At 32.5% G+C, this 15,105-nt stretch overlaps 1 protein-coding gene across 1 annotated transcript in view; it reads left to right on the top strand.

Annotated features, from left to right (window-relative positions):
* LOC145692677 (uncharacterized) overlaps window positions 1–15,105 on the top strand; it is a 1,521,027-nt gene that overhangs the window by 1,241,954 nt on the left and 263,968 nt on the right. The window contains exons 356-360 of the mRNA XM_081768059.1: window positions 2,330–2,368; window positions 3,617–3,682; window positions 3,999–4,070; window positions 9,716–9,787; window positions 13,841–13,906. Coding sequence (XP_081624185.1) covers window positions 2,330–2,368; window positions 3,617–3,682; window positions 3,999–4,070; window positions 9,716–9,787; window positions 13,841–13,906 — 315 coding nt within the window. The remainder of the gene's footprint in view (window positions 1–2,329; window positions 2,369–3,616; window positions 3,683–3,998; window positions 4,071–9,715; window positions 9,788–13,840; window positions 13,907–15,105) is intronic.

The following is a 15,105-nucleotide window of genomic DNA, read 5'->3' as shown; positions in this document are numbered from 1 at the left end:
TATAATATTCTCTTCAGTTGGGATCTCAAGTTTTGTTCAGAAGTAAAAATGTTAAGATCTGTTGAAACAGTATTGTAATCTTGTGCTAGTCTGTAAAACAAGGAACGCTTGACAACGGATAACCTAGGTATATCATAAGTTAGCAAAATAAGAGAGTAAGTTTGCCGCGGAGGAACCCGAAAGTTAATTTGCTATAGTAAGAACTCAGAATCAATTTTACCATTGATAATTTTACATAGATAAAGCAAATGAGCAGCGCTACGTCGTTTGTCAGGGGATTCATAGGTTCATTAAAGACATTAATTCTTGTTTCGAGTGGTCACGTAAGTCAGGAATTCTAAATCTAACTATGGCAACAAAAAAGTTTAGTACTGAGTCAATGCAAGATAGATTATTAAGTACAGCCATATTCCATACAAGTGAACACTATTCAATAATCAGGGAGATGAGAGCCTTATAAAACATCTTAAGGGCACGAAGACCATGTATTTCAGGAAATCTAAGAAGTAGACCAAGTAGCTTCATAGCTTTGGATGAGGTCGATATGATGTGATTCGCAAAGGAGAGTTTTTCATTACTAAGACAACACCTAGATGTTTTTGACACGAAACGTTTGATGAGTACATTGTTGATATTATATATTTGGCGAAGTAATTCTTTTTTTTAAAAAAAAATAGATAGAAAAGGTAGAACATTTCTTGCATACCTTTTAGAATTAAATTGAAGACCAGAATTGCAAAACATCCCAAGTCCACTCTTTTTCTTCGTATTTTGAGTTTTTTGTTTATGTTAGCATCTATTTAACAAGGATGTTTATGTTTATGTTATGTTTATGTTACATACAGTATGTTTTAAGGACTATTCACTTGCATTCGTAATACGTAAGTCCAAATCAATTTTTTTTTTTTTTTAAACAAGAAATACAAAATAATTTCAGCTAAACAGAATATCATCCAAGTATAATCTTGTCTTTCTTCTAAAAACAAAAATTTACTCCAGTGGAATTGGAATGCTCTGCAATTCAGGTCTTCAATTAAATTTTTTAAAGGTTGTTTGACCAGAAACATGAATATCGTTTTAAATATTGATTTTAATTCCTTTACATACTTTAATTTTGAAATCAAAATCTAATATATAAAAATGGAAGTGCTCTTTGTAGGATCGAAACAAGGAAAACAGCTGAACCGTTTGGTACAAATTTTGGAATATATAGCAGTTATCATCTACCTCAATCTAAACTTTATCATCTCGGTTTGATTAAAATGCGTATCCTAAAGGGCATGGTTGGTCAAAATTTGTTTGAAAAATTATTTATTCCATGAGCACGTCAAGCTGGGAAGATATTCTGTATGTAAGCCTCTCATTCAAAATAAGCGAAAACGTGTTTCCGTGCTTTTGAAATTTTCCATCTTAATTTTGGAAGTGGCTTATTTTCTATAACGTTTTTCATCACATTGAACGTGATGTTGCCTGTTGTTTGTAGTCGCATCACTGGAAAATTTTGACACATAGTTCCTACATCAGTGATCGCCAAACCGTCATTTGATATTTGTAGATCGCGTTAACTCTCCGATTGATTAACCTTGAAATGTAGTAAGTTTATAGGCCGTAAACAAATGTAAGAATTTTTTAAAAAGGTTGGTGGTTCTTTTGGTTGGTTGGTCATAGTAGAATTTTGAAAACGGCATGTTAGCTCAGATGATTCATAAATTCGGCGACCACTGTCCTACATCAATCCGGACTTTTGTCGAGTTGCTTTGATTAAAGGCTGTATCAAAAGAGATAGGAAGCTTCAACATTTATATCAAAAATCGAGTACTTTATGGATTTTTATCATTACTCTTTCACTGAAATGCGTATCTTAAGAGAAAAAAAGAAACTCAAATATTATCCGAAAACCCATTCTCCCCGTGAGAAGAACAAGCAATTCAATTAATGTACACTAAATGTAATTTCTTGCACTTTTTAATATTAAGAGACAATATTTTGTGTTTTTCTTAGACTAATAACGTATTATGAGAGATGTGCTAGAGGGTATTGTGGCAGGAAAGAGAGGGAGAGGGCGTAGGAGACTACAATTAATGGACGATATCAAAACAGAGAAATCATACGTGAAGACGAAAAGGTTAACGTAAAACCGTGGAGCATGGAAGCTTCTCAGTTGCAGCAAGTGACCTGCCAATAATGGCAGAATACCTATGATGATGATGATGAATAACGTAAACGAAATTTTTTAATTTCAAAGAGAATTTTGCATAAATTTTCTTCTAAAATTTCATTCTTGCATTAATATTTTCTTCTCCAGAATATAATAACCATTTCCTTTCAGAAACTGGAACTGGAACTGGAGCCAGGGCTACCCAAGATGGTAAGTTCAAAATTTAACAATTTGAAGATATGTATACAAAGTATTTTATACTTATTTTTCATCTAAATTATTTACAAATATATTTTAGAAATATATAATAAATTAAATTTTTAAATAAGTCCGAGACTGTGATGAACGTTTATGATTAAATAAGAATAAGATCTAACCTTCTAAAAATATCTAAAATTTCAATTACACTGTTTTACTCATTGGTTTTATATTATACACAATATGGTTGAAAATATTTATAAATTTGAAAGATGAGATTATAACCAGTTATTTTTTGTGTTTTTCTGCGGATTTTGGCTAGAAAAATTAAAATTTAAAATGCATTTTAGAATTTTGTTTTCTTGTTATTATTTAGTAATTATAGTTTTGAATATGAAATCATAACAGGAAAATATCTATAACACAGTGTGAAAGATTTACTATTATTCATATCAGATTAAAATTAAAAATTAGAAACTAGAATTAATTTAAAAATTGGAATTGACCAGTTGAAAATGCTCCAAGAGCATTGCCGGAACGAATTTAAAAAGAATTAATTTTTCTTATTAACTTCTACAGGCTTTATACCAAACTCATTAAACAATTCTTGTAATATATTTACCCATCTATAATTTCCTTAACTGCTAATTTTTTTCCACATGTTTTGTTTAAGAGCTCTGTTAAAACTTTCTACGATATGTTGTTTAATAAAGATGCATGTTCAAAATGGAGGGCTCAGAATTGAAAAATTCACAAAGTATCATCTCTCTATGACTTACGGTTCCCGAGATATGGCTCCTTAAATCTCTTTGATATTCGAAGTTTTATGGCCAATATGTGGGAAACGGTGGTCAGTTGGCCAGTGGCCACCACTTACTATTTGGTACCAAAATGTTCACCATCCTCTTAGGTATTGATCAATACCAATATCATCTCTTCATGACTTACGGTTTCTGAGATATGACTACTTATATCTCCCAAAATCGGAACTTGTTTTTGGCCAATATCTCGGGAACGGTAAAAATGACGTGAAAAATTCTATTACTTTAAATAGTTTTTGATTCTCTATCGAATAGAGGACTCAAAATTGAAAGAATCGCAATTAACAGACACACACACACACACACACACACACATTCATATATATATATATATATATATATATATATACAGATAGAGAATTCAGTAACACACGTTTTAAGTTTGTTTCAAATTAATATTTAAAAGAAAATATTAATAATTTCATTTTTTTACTTTCAGAACCACATTCTGATGATGCAATATTGCAACAATTAGCTGATGCTGTAATCTCCAACAAGAAATCAGGTATTTAAAAAATACTTTGTGACTGATAAGTCACAAAAACAGTAGGCAACTTTAAGATATTATGTGAATACAAGATATACAGTAAAGTATTTCGAATATGTTGTAAACTATTGGTTCCATTTTGCTAGAAAATTTTTAATTTACATGTATCTACAGACTTTCAAAATAATTACATTCTGCAAAAGAGTTCACAGCGTTCTTCTGAGTGCATTTTCAATATTTTAAAACTTTAAGAGCAAATAAACTGCTTTTAAAAAATATTTTTGAAAAATAAGAAATAACACTTGATCTTCTATTGTGTTTGGTATTCTTCCAGATTCTGACAACAACACCGATAGTTTTGAAAAGGCAGCCGGAGATGTGTGGGAACAATATACTGAAGATAGTTGTTAGTATATCTTTTATTCTTTTTTTTTCTTTACAATCTTAACAAGATGTGCTTAAAATTTATAGCTCAAAATTTTTGCATTGAGGAAATGGTACACTGATTGAAAAAAAAAATGTAGTTTAGTTGTAAATGTAACAAGTAATTTGTACTACTGCTTGGAAAGTTGAACGTAAAGCTACGCGCTACGTAGCAGTTATTTCATTACAATAGGACATAATAGACATAAGTTCTAAGTACAACTGTCTTCCCTCACTGAAGACTACTTTCACATTAGTCATCAATATACGACGCCATGAAAGTAGCTTTCAATAAAAACTATTTCTCAGTTTCCATACTTCCTCCCATTGTCAATTTTTAAAGTCGAAGGGTTGACGAGCACATCATTTTTATTTTTCTTGCAGTATTCAGTTGTCATTGTCGATTTATTATGAGACTTTAACAGTGCGGAACTTTTCAGAGAGCAGTTTTATCACGGAGTAACCGTTGTGACAACAGGCAACAGTCAATCAAGTCATGCAACTTCATACAGTTTGAGTACTTGTTTTACACCATCGTGAAAGCTGAAGCCTTTCTCAGTAAATTGTAATATACAGGGTGTTTCAAAATAACACCGACAATGTTTGGGAGGGGATTTCTGACAACAAGATAACACAAAAAGTATAGACCAACTTGGATGTAGAAATCCGTCATCTCGGAGTTATAGGCTTCCAAAAACATGAAAAAAATGAACTTTAAACGTCCATAATTCTAATTCTATTTCACCTACCATAGTCGAGTCAAGACTTCATTTAGGAACTAGTATATTCCCTACCAAATATCCGTGTTTCAGAATCCAACGGCACCTCAGCAACAATTTTTATAGAGGTAGTTGGTGAGTACTTCAAATTATATCTCCGTAGCTAAACTCCCTCTATAAAAATTGTTGCGTGAGTACGTTATTATTCTGAAACACGTATCTTTGGATAGGACACATACTAGTTCCTAAGTGCAGTCTTGATCCGACTACGGTAGGTCCCATAGTGTTAGAGCTATGGACGTTTAAAGTTCAATTTTTTTCATATTTTCGGAAGCCTATAACTCCGAAATGACGGATTTCTGGACCCAAGTTGGTCTATACTTTTTGCTTTATCTTGGTGTCAGAAATCACCTTCCAAACGTTGTCTGTGCTGTTTTAAAACACCCTGTATATCTGTTGCAATAGTTTATCGCATACTCATTCTTAATATGGGTAAAAGCAGTGAGTACCGGTATTTCTTTGAAACAGTATCAAAGCGATATGAGTTGTGTGTGTATCGAGAATTATGCCTTCATTTCAGACAACGAACTTCGTAAGAAAATGCACAATTGAAGGTACTCTTGTTCTTTGATATTTTGTTTTTCAATGATTTTATCCAACTCTGTACTATGAAGTAAGTTAGTTGGTCCTTCTTTTAAAATATTCATGTTCTGTTTCCAACTAATTATAATGATCAGAAAGCTTACCGCCTAAGTTAGTAAACAAGTTATTCGTACTGATAATAAATATCAGAAAGGTTATGAAATTCATCAGCACGTGAGAACGTTTATTTAGAGAACGCTAGAGAAATGTAATACTTTATCACTGTGTATTGCGAGCAATGATTATAGCAATAAGCTAGTACTCACCTCAAACCAAAGTATTCTTTTAACTAGCACTTTCGGGAAACACAGTTTCCATCTTCAGTTTAAGACAGCTCGAAATGGAATTTAAAACGTGGAAAAGGAATATGGATGGATAAAAAAAGGTTAAAAAAAATAAAAAATATGAAGCACACAACCTCTTGTCAAGCAAAGGTCAACACGTGTCCCTAGCCACTTACTGATCACTGTACACTGTTTTAGTTTTTCCTTCCAACTGGCAGAAATACGTGATAAAAAGATCACTCCAAATTACATTTATGTCTCCTCTGTCTAAATTAAGTTATCTTTTTATTACGTGATTGGAAGGAAACACTAAAACAGTGTATCATAAAACTTTGGTATAACGGAAGGACCTGTATGCACTCTCTTAATGTGTTCAATTTGAAATTGTATTACTTTTTATTTGCAGTTATGATAATGATACCAATTATGATATTATTCTTCTGTTAATTGTTTACTATTAGATTGGTGTGACTGAAATGTCCACGTTGAAATCTGGTGGGGAACTCACTTTCGTAACGCAATACAGGGATAGACTAGAATCACGCGTCTAACATCACAAACACATAGGAGGACTTGTACACATTACTTTGTACGCAAACAGACTGGGGTACCCAGATAGTCAGAAGACAGTGCCTTGTTGAACAGTGTAGTATGAAACTAAATATGGAAAACAAGCAATTAAGAGAGATCTTTCATTACTAACTCAAACTGGAACATCTTGCATAGCAAACTTCTAAAAATATTAACATTGTATCTTCGTTAGAAATGACAAATGTTTCCCGTGGGAAACGAATAACATCATGTCCGGATTGGTGCTTCAGAAATACTGTTGAGGAGGACCCTTGGAAAAGTGTTCGTGCCGTTGTACACGATTTAGATATAAACTATTTCGCTGTCGTTCAGTGGCTGCGTGCAATCAGTAAGCTGGCAAACTTGAATTAAATAGATACTACATTGGTTAACACCGGCCAAGAAGAATCGCCGTTTGGAGGTGTGCAGTTCTCTAAGTGTAGGAAGTAGCCGAGAAAGTTTCCTGCATCGGATTGTATTGTTACTCTTGATGAGAACTAGATCTGCCAGGATAATTGTAAATCGTTAGGAGAGGAGTCGTTGAATCTTGATAAAGTCCGGGATGATTTACAAAGCCCCTAGAGAGATATTGTTTCTGCTATGGTTATCTATCCTGGGGTTGATCCACCATACTTTTCTCCGTAGAGGCGAAACCATCAGAGGATAATTATAGTCCTAAACTTCATGAAATACACCGCAACTTTGCCCTTAATTAACTAAAACAACTTACTCTACGGCCTATGGAACTCCCAGGGTTAATACCGTGTTCATAAAAGCTCTACACTAATTTCTATCCTTAGCCAACTGGATCTACTTTCTACTCTTTTACTCCTATTTTTGCGAGATCCATCGTAATATTGTCCTACCATCTGCACCTAGGTCTTCCTAATGGCCATTTTTAATTGAACTTCCAGTTAAAACTTTGAAAGCGTTCCTACTTTCTTTCATCCTGGCTACATAACCTGCCTACCTGAGCCTCGTATATTTGATGACCCTAACAATGTTTGGTAAACGGTATAAATTACATAGTTCCTCGTTATGAAGTTTCCACCATTCCCCATTCCCGTCCCTGGGTCCGAACATTCGTCTCAGGATCTTCTCAAATACTCTACGTTCTAGCCTCACACTAAGCGACCATGTTTCGCAACCATACAGAACAGCAGGCATGATTATCGTTTTATGTATTTTAAGCTTCAAATTCCTTGACAGAATTCGCGACTACAAAAGATTCTGAGCTGAATAATAACACAAATAATAACATATAACTGAACAATAACTTTGTCCTTAAGCATACAGAAATGTTCAAAATACATTATATTCTCACTTGAATGACAATGCACGCATAAATATCGCTCAAAAGATGTTCCAAGTTTTCCTTGACTTGTAATATGAAACTTTTCTTCATCCTCCGTATTCTTCTGACATCTTTCCCACAGACTACCACCTTTTTGGCATCTCAAGCATTTCTTGAGAAGGAAGACCTTTCCTGTTGATCCAGTGGTGCAAGATATCGCAGACTTTGAACTTTTTTCACCACATATTCCAACTGTTGGCTAAGAGATGGCAGATGTGTGGATGCAGATGAATATTTTGATCAACCAGAAATTATAGCTTTTTCTTTTTTTATTTTTGATATGGCACAGTTGGATTGATGTTTTTTGTTCACACTAGACTATATATAAAATTGGTTTCTTTACTATAAAATGTACTTGATGGCTTATATATCAGTAAAACTAAAATATATTAAATTCTAATGTATTTAATAAGCATTTACTAAAGACTACAATATTTTATAAAATATTTCAAGTGAAAAACACTAAAATAAGTAATCTAAAGAATTACACTAAGTATTATCCTTAAGGAATTATATTAAAATTCTATATTTAAACTAAATTTTCAAACATCTACGAAAACAAGATGCAGTAATTTAGAAAAAACTAGATCTCTATGTTTGATATTTAACAGCTTGTATCTTCTATAATTTGTTTTTGTATTTTAAATGATGATTTCCTTATAAACAATGTAAATTAATATTTTTTGTGACTAAAATTATAAATATGTACAAAGTGCAGTTGTATTACATTAACTAATGTATTATTTCTAAAGTATAATATACAGGGTGTATCAAAAAGAACTTTACAACTTTGAAAACTCATATTTATCTCATTTGTCTTACAGGCATGGTTTTGATGTCGTTTTATAGCAAAATACATCACGTTTTGACTCACGTAGTACGCTAGTTAAGAAACAACCCACCGCAAGCGCTAGAGGCAGTTGCAGCAAAGATGACTGCCTTTACTGGTCAGGAGAGCGAGCTGTGTGTTTTGATTTGAAAAATTCACGTCTGCAACAACTGTAGAACGTAATTTTCGTACAAAGTATGGTAAAGATCCTCCCAGTAGGCTTACTATTTATCAATGGCATAAGTGTTTTATTGAAACTTATGCCACTTATTTTGTATGACTGTCCACAAAGCTTTGTCTCACTTGCTCTACAAGGTCTTCGGACGTACTAGGACTACCTGAAAATTGGTTGTGTCTTACCGAACATCCAGTTTCAATAAAACACTTATGCCACTTATAAATACTAGGCACAAAAAATTTTCAGGTAGTGCTCCTGCGTCCAAAGACGTCGTAGAGCAAGTGAGACAAAGCTTTGTGAACAGTCATACAAAATCAGTGGCATAAGTTTTGTATGACTGTTCAAATACAAAACTTTGTCTCGCTTGCTCTACAACGTCTTCGGACGCACGAGCACTACCTGAAGTTTCGTATGACTGTTCATAAAGTTTTGTATTTGACTGTATGAATGTTCACAACATATTTTTAACTGCAGGTAGCGCTCGTGCGTCCGAAGACGTTGTAGAACAAGTGAGTCTATGACTGTATGACTAGTGTATGACTGTTCATAATGTTTTGTATGACTGTTCATACAAATTTTTCTTTCTGAACATCCAGTTTCAATAAAACACTTATGCCACTTATAATACTAGGCTTACTGGGAGGATCTTTACCATACTTTGTATGAAATTTACGTTGCACAGTTGTCGCAAACTGATTTTTCAAACCAAAACACGCAGGTAGGACGCTCGGGACCAGTAAAGACAGCAATCTGCTGCCGATATCGCTTGCAGTGGCTTGTTTCTGAACTAGTGTACTATGTGAGACAAAACGTGATGTATTTTGCTATAAAATGACACCGAAACCACTTCTGTAAGATAAATTATTAAATCAATATGAGTTTTCAAAGTTGTAAAATTCTTTTTTGATACACAATGTATTGATTATTGTGCAAATATAGTATTTAATCTGCATATCATTTTAGATAAATTCATCCTCGTGTTAAACTATAGTTAAATCACAAATTAAGAAAACACAAATAAATCAAATTTCTTTCTATTGTCTTTTGAATAGCCAATAGTACAGCTAGAGCAAAATTTATTCAAAGTATGATGAAAATTTGGTCAAAAGCTTCTCCACAGTCTAGTAAGTTTTAATGAATTACTCTAAATTACTAAATTATTTTAGAAAGTTGTTGTTGTTGTTGTTGTTGTTGTTGTTGTTGTTGTTGTTGTCGTTTGTTCTTGTCTATATTCTTTCAGATCTTTCTTATATATTATTGAACTCACACGTAACACAATTTTCAAAGAATCTTTACCTTTTATCGCATGATTCAATAATTGTTTAGTTATTTCTGCAGAAGAAAAAAACTAATTTCATAATGATAATAACATTTTCAAAGTTTAAAATATAGGACTAGCTCGGGAGAGTAATGCTTCCGGAAGTACGAACGAAATAAACAGTTCTGATGGGTTGACGTTATGCATTTCTTGCCATGTAGCATTCAAATAGGAGAAATCAAACGCGTGATGCTGTCGGCCTCTTAGCCGATCGTGCTGGCGCTATGTGGTAGTAACGAATATCGCGTTTGGCGTGAGTTCAAACCAGGCCCAAGGAAAGATTTCTTAATTTCTTTTTTTAAATTTTCATAACACTGTTTTACTAAAATAAGAAAAAATATTACTCAAAAATGATTTACTTACTTTTGTGCAGATAAGTAGTAATAGTAGTAGTAGTAGTAGTAGTAGTAGTAGGAGGAGGAGGAGGAGGAGGAGGAGTAAGAGTAGAAGTAGTAGTAGTAGTAGGAACGGGTTAGAAGCCCGGCAGGGCTCGTTTTGTTCCCCTTGTACTCCATGATATAAATTTTGTGGCCAACTTAAAACAACTGGCTAGAGTAGCGCGCGAAAAAACGTACTTCCGGGAGCATTACTCTCCCGAGTGGGTCGTTAAAATATTAAGTTCTGCCGTTAAAAATACTGGGTGATTCAAATCATGGAAAATTTTGAAAATTAAATAATGTCTTGAAAACATTTTTTAAAATTATTTATCTCATTTAATAGTAAAAATAATGCCATTTTAGAATACATACAGCACGAGTTTAGTAAACGGGGCAACTTGCTAACTGGTGATACCAAAATGGTCGCCATCCTCTTAGGTATTGATAAACACTAATATCATCTCTCTATGACTTAACGTTCTCCAGATATTAGCCAAAAAGGTTCGGATTTCCGAAGATTTAAGGAGCCATATCTCGGAACCGTAAGTGATAGAGAGATGATATTGCTGTTGATCAGTACCTAAGAGAATGGTGTTTATTTTGGTACCAAATAGTAACTAATGACCACTGGCCAAATCAGTGGCCAGTTAGCCAGCAACCACCAATTACTAAAATTGTACTCAATGTATTTTAAAATTGCATTGTTTTTACTATTAAACGATATAAATTTCTTTTTAAAAAATGTTTACATGAAATTATGCAACTCAAAAAAAATTTAATCACTTTGTACAAGCATTGGCAATAAACCTTCATTAATCTGCTTTACAGCAAAATTTTAAACTGATATTGTGGTTCTATAGAAAGTTGAAACTTAAGATTTGGAAATATAGAAAAATTATTCTTATTGTTAATTATTTCAGCGTAATATCATTAACTATTCTATTTTAATTGATATTGTAGCAGATTATCAGAGTTACTTCTGTGTTACCGTCTATTTGCCTGCTTGTATGATGATGCTGTTTTTGAAACTGAAATTTTTTTATCTAACCTTGCATGATAATTTATCCTTTACCAATCACACTGAGTGGATTAACTAAATAGTATATAATGTTAATAATTCATATTTAATAACACAGATGACACAAAGTATTAATCGTTAAATATTGACCTAAATAACATTGTTTAAATATTTATATAAAGTAAGTTTAATTTACTGTACAACTATATTTAAAAAATGAATTTTCAAATACAGGTTTGTTTTATTATCATATTAATTCATACTCAATTTATCAAATAAACTACATTGTTTCGTATTTAAAAGCTTTACAAAATGTATCCGTTCAGACAACTTTTATAACGGAATAATATTTATCTAGGTATTGTTGAATCAATTTTTAAGAAATATAATTGTTCTCGGGCAATGAGCCAGGTGAATTCTACGTTGTGCAACATTTCGAGAACTGACAACATTGTTCTCGTCTTCAGGATAAAATATGAGAGACCAAAAACAGAAGCCTTTAGTATATAAGTGCTGTCAGAAAAAGGAGCGGAATTTGATTGGTCAATGGTTATGTCTAATCAGAATCAGTCTATGACCTCAATTATGATTGGCTAGTTGACAGGTTGGTTAGCAAGCATTGATTGTTTATTTTGTATACGTTTTCTTCCAATGCCATGTTTAATTTAGTTGAAGACCGGTATCCTTGTTGAGATTGCTCCCTTCTTCTAGTATTGCTATTGCTTCCTTCATTTTTCTTTCCCAGTAGCCTGAACACTTTGGTATATTCTTCTGGACGTGGAATTCACCTGGCTGATTGCCCGAAAGCAACTGTATTCATCACAACACCACAGAAGCTTCAGTTCTTATTTCAATTTTTAAGGAGCTTGTTTTAACTAGTGGTGGGCACAAAAACCGTTTCGGCTTTCACCGAAACCGGTTCGGTTTTTCACTAGGTCCGGTTTCGGTTTTCTTCAAAACCGGTTTCGGTTTTTTTCAAAATTTGTTCTATTTCTGACCAGAATAATGTTTCGATTTTTTCGGAAACCGATTCCATTGCCATAGAAATAGTTTTTATGTGTTTTCCAAAAGTTTTCATCGAAATCGGTTTTGTAGGAAACAGAAACCGGTTTCGGTGGGAAACTGAACCGGTTTTTGGAGAAAACCGAAACTGGTTTCGGTGAAAACTAAACTGGTTTTGGAGAAAACCGAAATGTCGGTTTTCGGATTTCGGTTTTCTAGAAATCGGTTTCCGGTTTTTATGAAAAAACGGTTTTATCATCCCTAGTTTTAATAAAACTTTTTGTTATTATTCTGTCCGTATGGTCTTCCATCCTGGACACAAGCAAATCTTAAGAACTACTTGATGGTTTAACCACGATGTAGAGGATCAAAAATTAGGAATGGTGTTTACTGATGTAGGGGATATTGAAACCGGAAGTGTAGAAATAAACCAGTTCTGATTTTAATGTTGAACATTATAGAATAAAAAAGAATGAGATATAGAAAGAAGCGTTTCTTGTAATCGATTAAACGTCTGAAGGATACATTTTACCTCCATCCTTAACTCGTTACCAAAATCGGAAGTAATAGAAATATACTACATCTTTCGCTTTCATTATTAATCTGCAGACAAAGGAAATAACAACATCTAACGAAAGGGTTTCCTTGGAATCGGTTGGCATCCTAAGAATAGGTTCCATCGTCTCTTTTAACCCTCTATTCAAACCGAAAGTAGCAAAAATCAACCACTTCCACTTTTAACACTGATTGCTATACATTAAAAATGGTAACAGATAGAGAGAAGCTGTTTTCTGTAATCAATTAAAAAGCCAAAGAATATATTCTATTTCCAGTCCAATTTCTCAACGAAAACCGGAAGTGGTAGAAATCTACTACAACTTCCGGTTTTAATATTAATCCAGAAACTATCACCCCATATAAAAAGAATCCTTCACGAGATGTACACGTGACACACTTATTTGTTAAACATAGGTGAATTTTTAGTTAATCTGGAATGAGACAACTATTAGTAATACATCTTAGTATCTTTTAAGTGAAATACAAAATGAAGGAAAGCGAATAATTATAAAAATGTCAGACTTTTCTTGTCTCATATACATTACTGTTACAGCTTCTTATTCTACCAAATCACACCTCCAAAATATTGTTTACTTGCATGTTTTTAAACGAACAACCTTCAAAGAAATTTGTACATTTATCGGTTTCATAATTGTACATTTTCACATTTTCTAAGGAACTTTTAAGAGCATGTTAAAAACATTAAGCAAACTTCATGTTAAAAAAATAAATATTATAACTATATGTTTTAATAATATTTACTATTATATTTTAGTAGAGATATATATACTTAAATTTTATTAAAGCTTCTGTGGCATTAAAATAGATTTTTACATTCGTAGTATATTGTTTATTGCTTACACTAGAGACAAATAATTCAATATGGTTTATTAATCTATTACAGCTGTTGACGAGCTTAAGAATGAACTTCTACAAGTTATCCGTGAAAATAATTTGAGACGTCGTGCTGGTAATTATTTTCTCTAGGATTGACTCAAAATCTATGCTAAATTAAAAATGATAATAATAAATTAAAATATTTCCAGGTTGTGTATTTTTATCATGTACTTAATAAGAGAATATATTTGATGTTTACTTTGAAACAAAGAACTTAAATCATTTTTGACTCCGCTCTTGATACAAACTAAAGTAGCGACTTTATCCTACTTTAAGCACCACTATACATAGCCTCGGTGCTGAAAGGAAACATTAAACTCGTATAAATCAACTTACAATAACGAAACTCTTATTGATCTCTTCATTTTATAATTTGAATCAATCAACTTACATTAACGAAAACCTTACCGGTATTAATTTTTCATTTTATTATTTGAATCAATCAACTTACATTAACAAAAACCTTATTGATTTTTTATTTTATAATTTGAATCAATCTACTTGCATTAACGAAACTCTTATTGATTCTTCATTTTATAATTTGAATCAATCAACTTACATTAACGAAAACCTTACCGGTATAAATTTTTCATTTTATAATTTGAATCAGTCAACTTACATTAACGAAAACCTTATTGATTTTTAATTTTATAATTTGAATCAATCAACTTATATTAACAAAAATCTTATTGATTCTTCATTTTATATTTTGAATGTATGTTTTCTTTATTAGAAATTCAATAAAAATATGAATTATAATATTGATAAAAAGAAGAATATTTTAGTTTTAAATATATACGAGTAAACTCATTTGTATATTAATAACTAACATAAGAATTATTTTCAACTATATCACAACTTTATTCTTGTAGTTGTTTCCTGAAAACTTGGCACATTATACAATGCAAAACCACGCTGAGGAATTCTAACTATAATTCTACTTAGAGATTTCTGTAATTCCTGAATTTCCTTTAAGCTTCCAAGCTTTCGACTCTCCCCTGGAGTCTTGGTCAAGGAGGTTAAAAACAGGAAGAAAAGGAATAGAAACATCAAGGAATAAAAATGGAACGGACTTTCCAAAGGAATAGCTGTGTTGCACGGAAACATGTTGTCAACTACGTCAGTGATCAGCGGATGAAGAGGGTGCAAACTAAAATATGGCAGAGTCAATTTGTTCATCTTTCTTGTTCCTTGTTGGAGGGCTGCCAACTTATGTTGTTATTTTTATTGTCATGCCAATGCTGCGAAAATTTTGTAATTATTGCCTTCCAT

The sequence above is a fragment of the Thermobia domestica genome, chromosome 8, assembly GCF_964235325.1.
Source record: "Thermobia domestica chromosome 8, izTheDome1.hap1.1, whole genome shotgun sequence".
NCBI classification, from domain to species: domain Eukaryota; kingdom Metazoa; phylum Arthropoda; class Insecta; order Zygentoma; family Lepismatidae; genus Thermobia; species Thermobia domestica.
The sequence above is the reverse complement of the archived record's forward strand: the minus strand, read 5'-3'. Positions and strand labels throughout refer to the sequence as shown.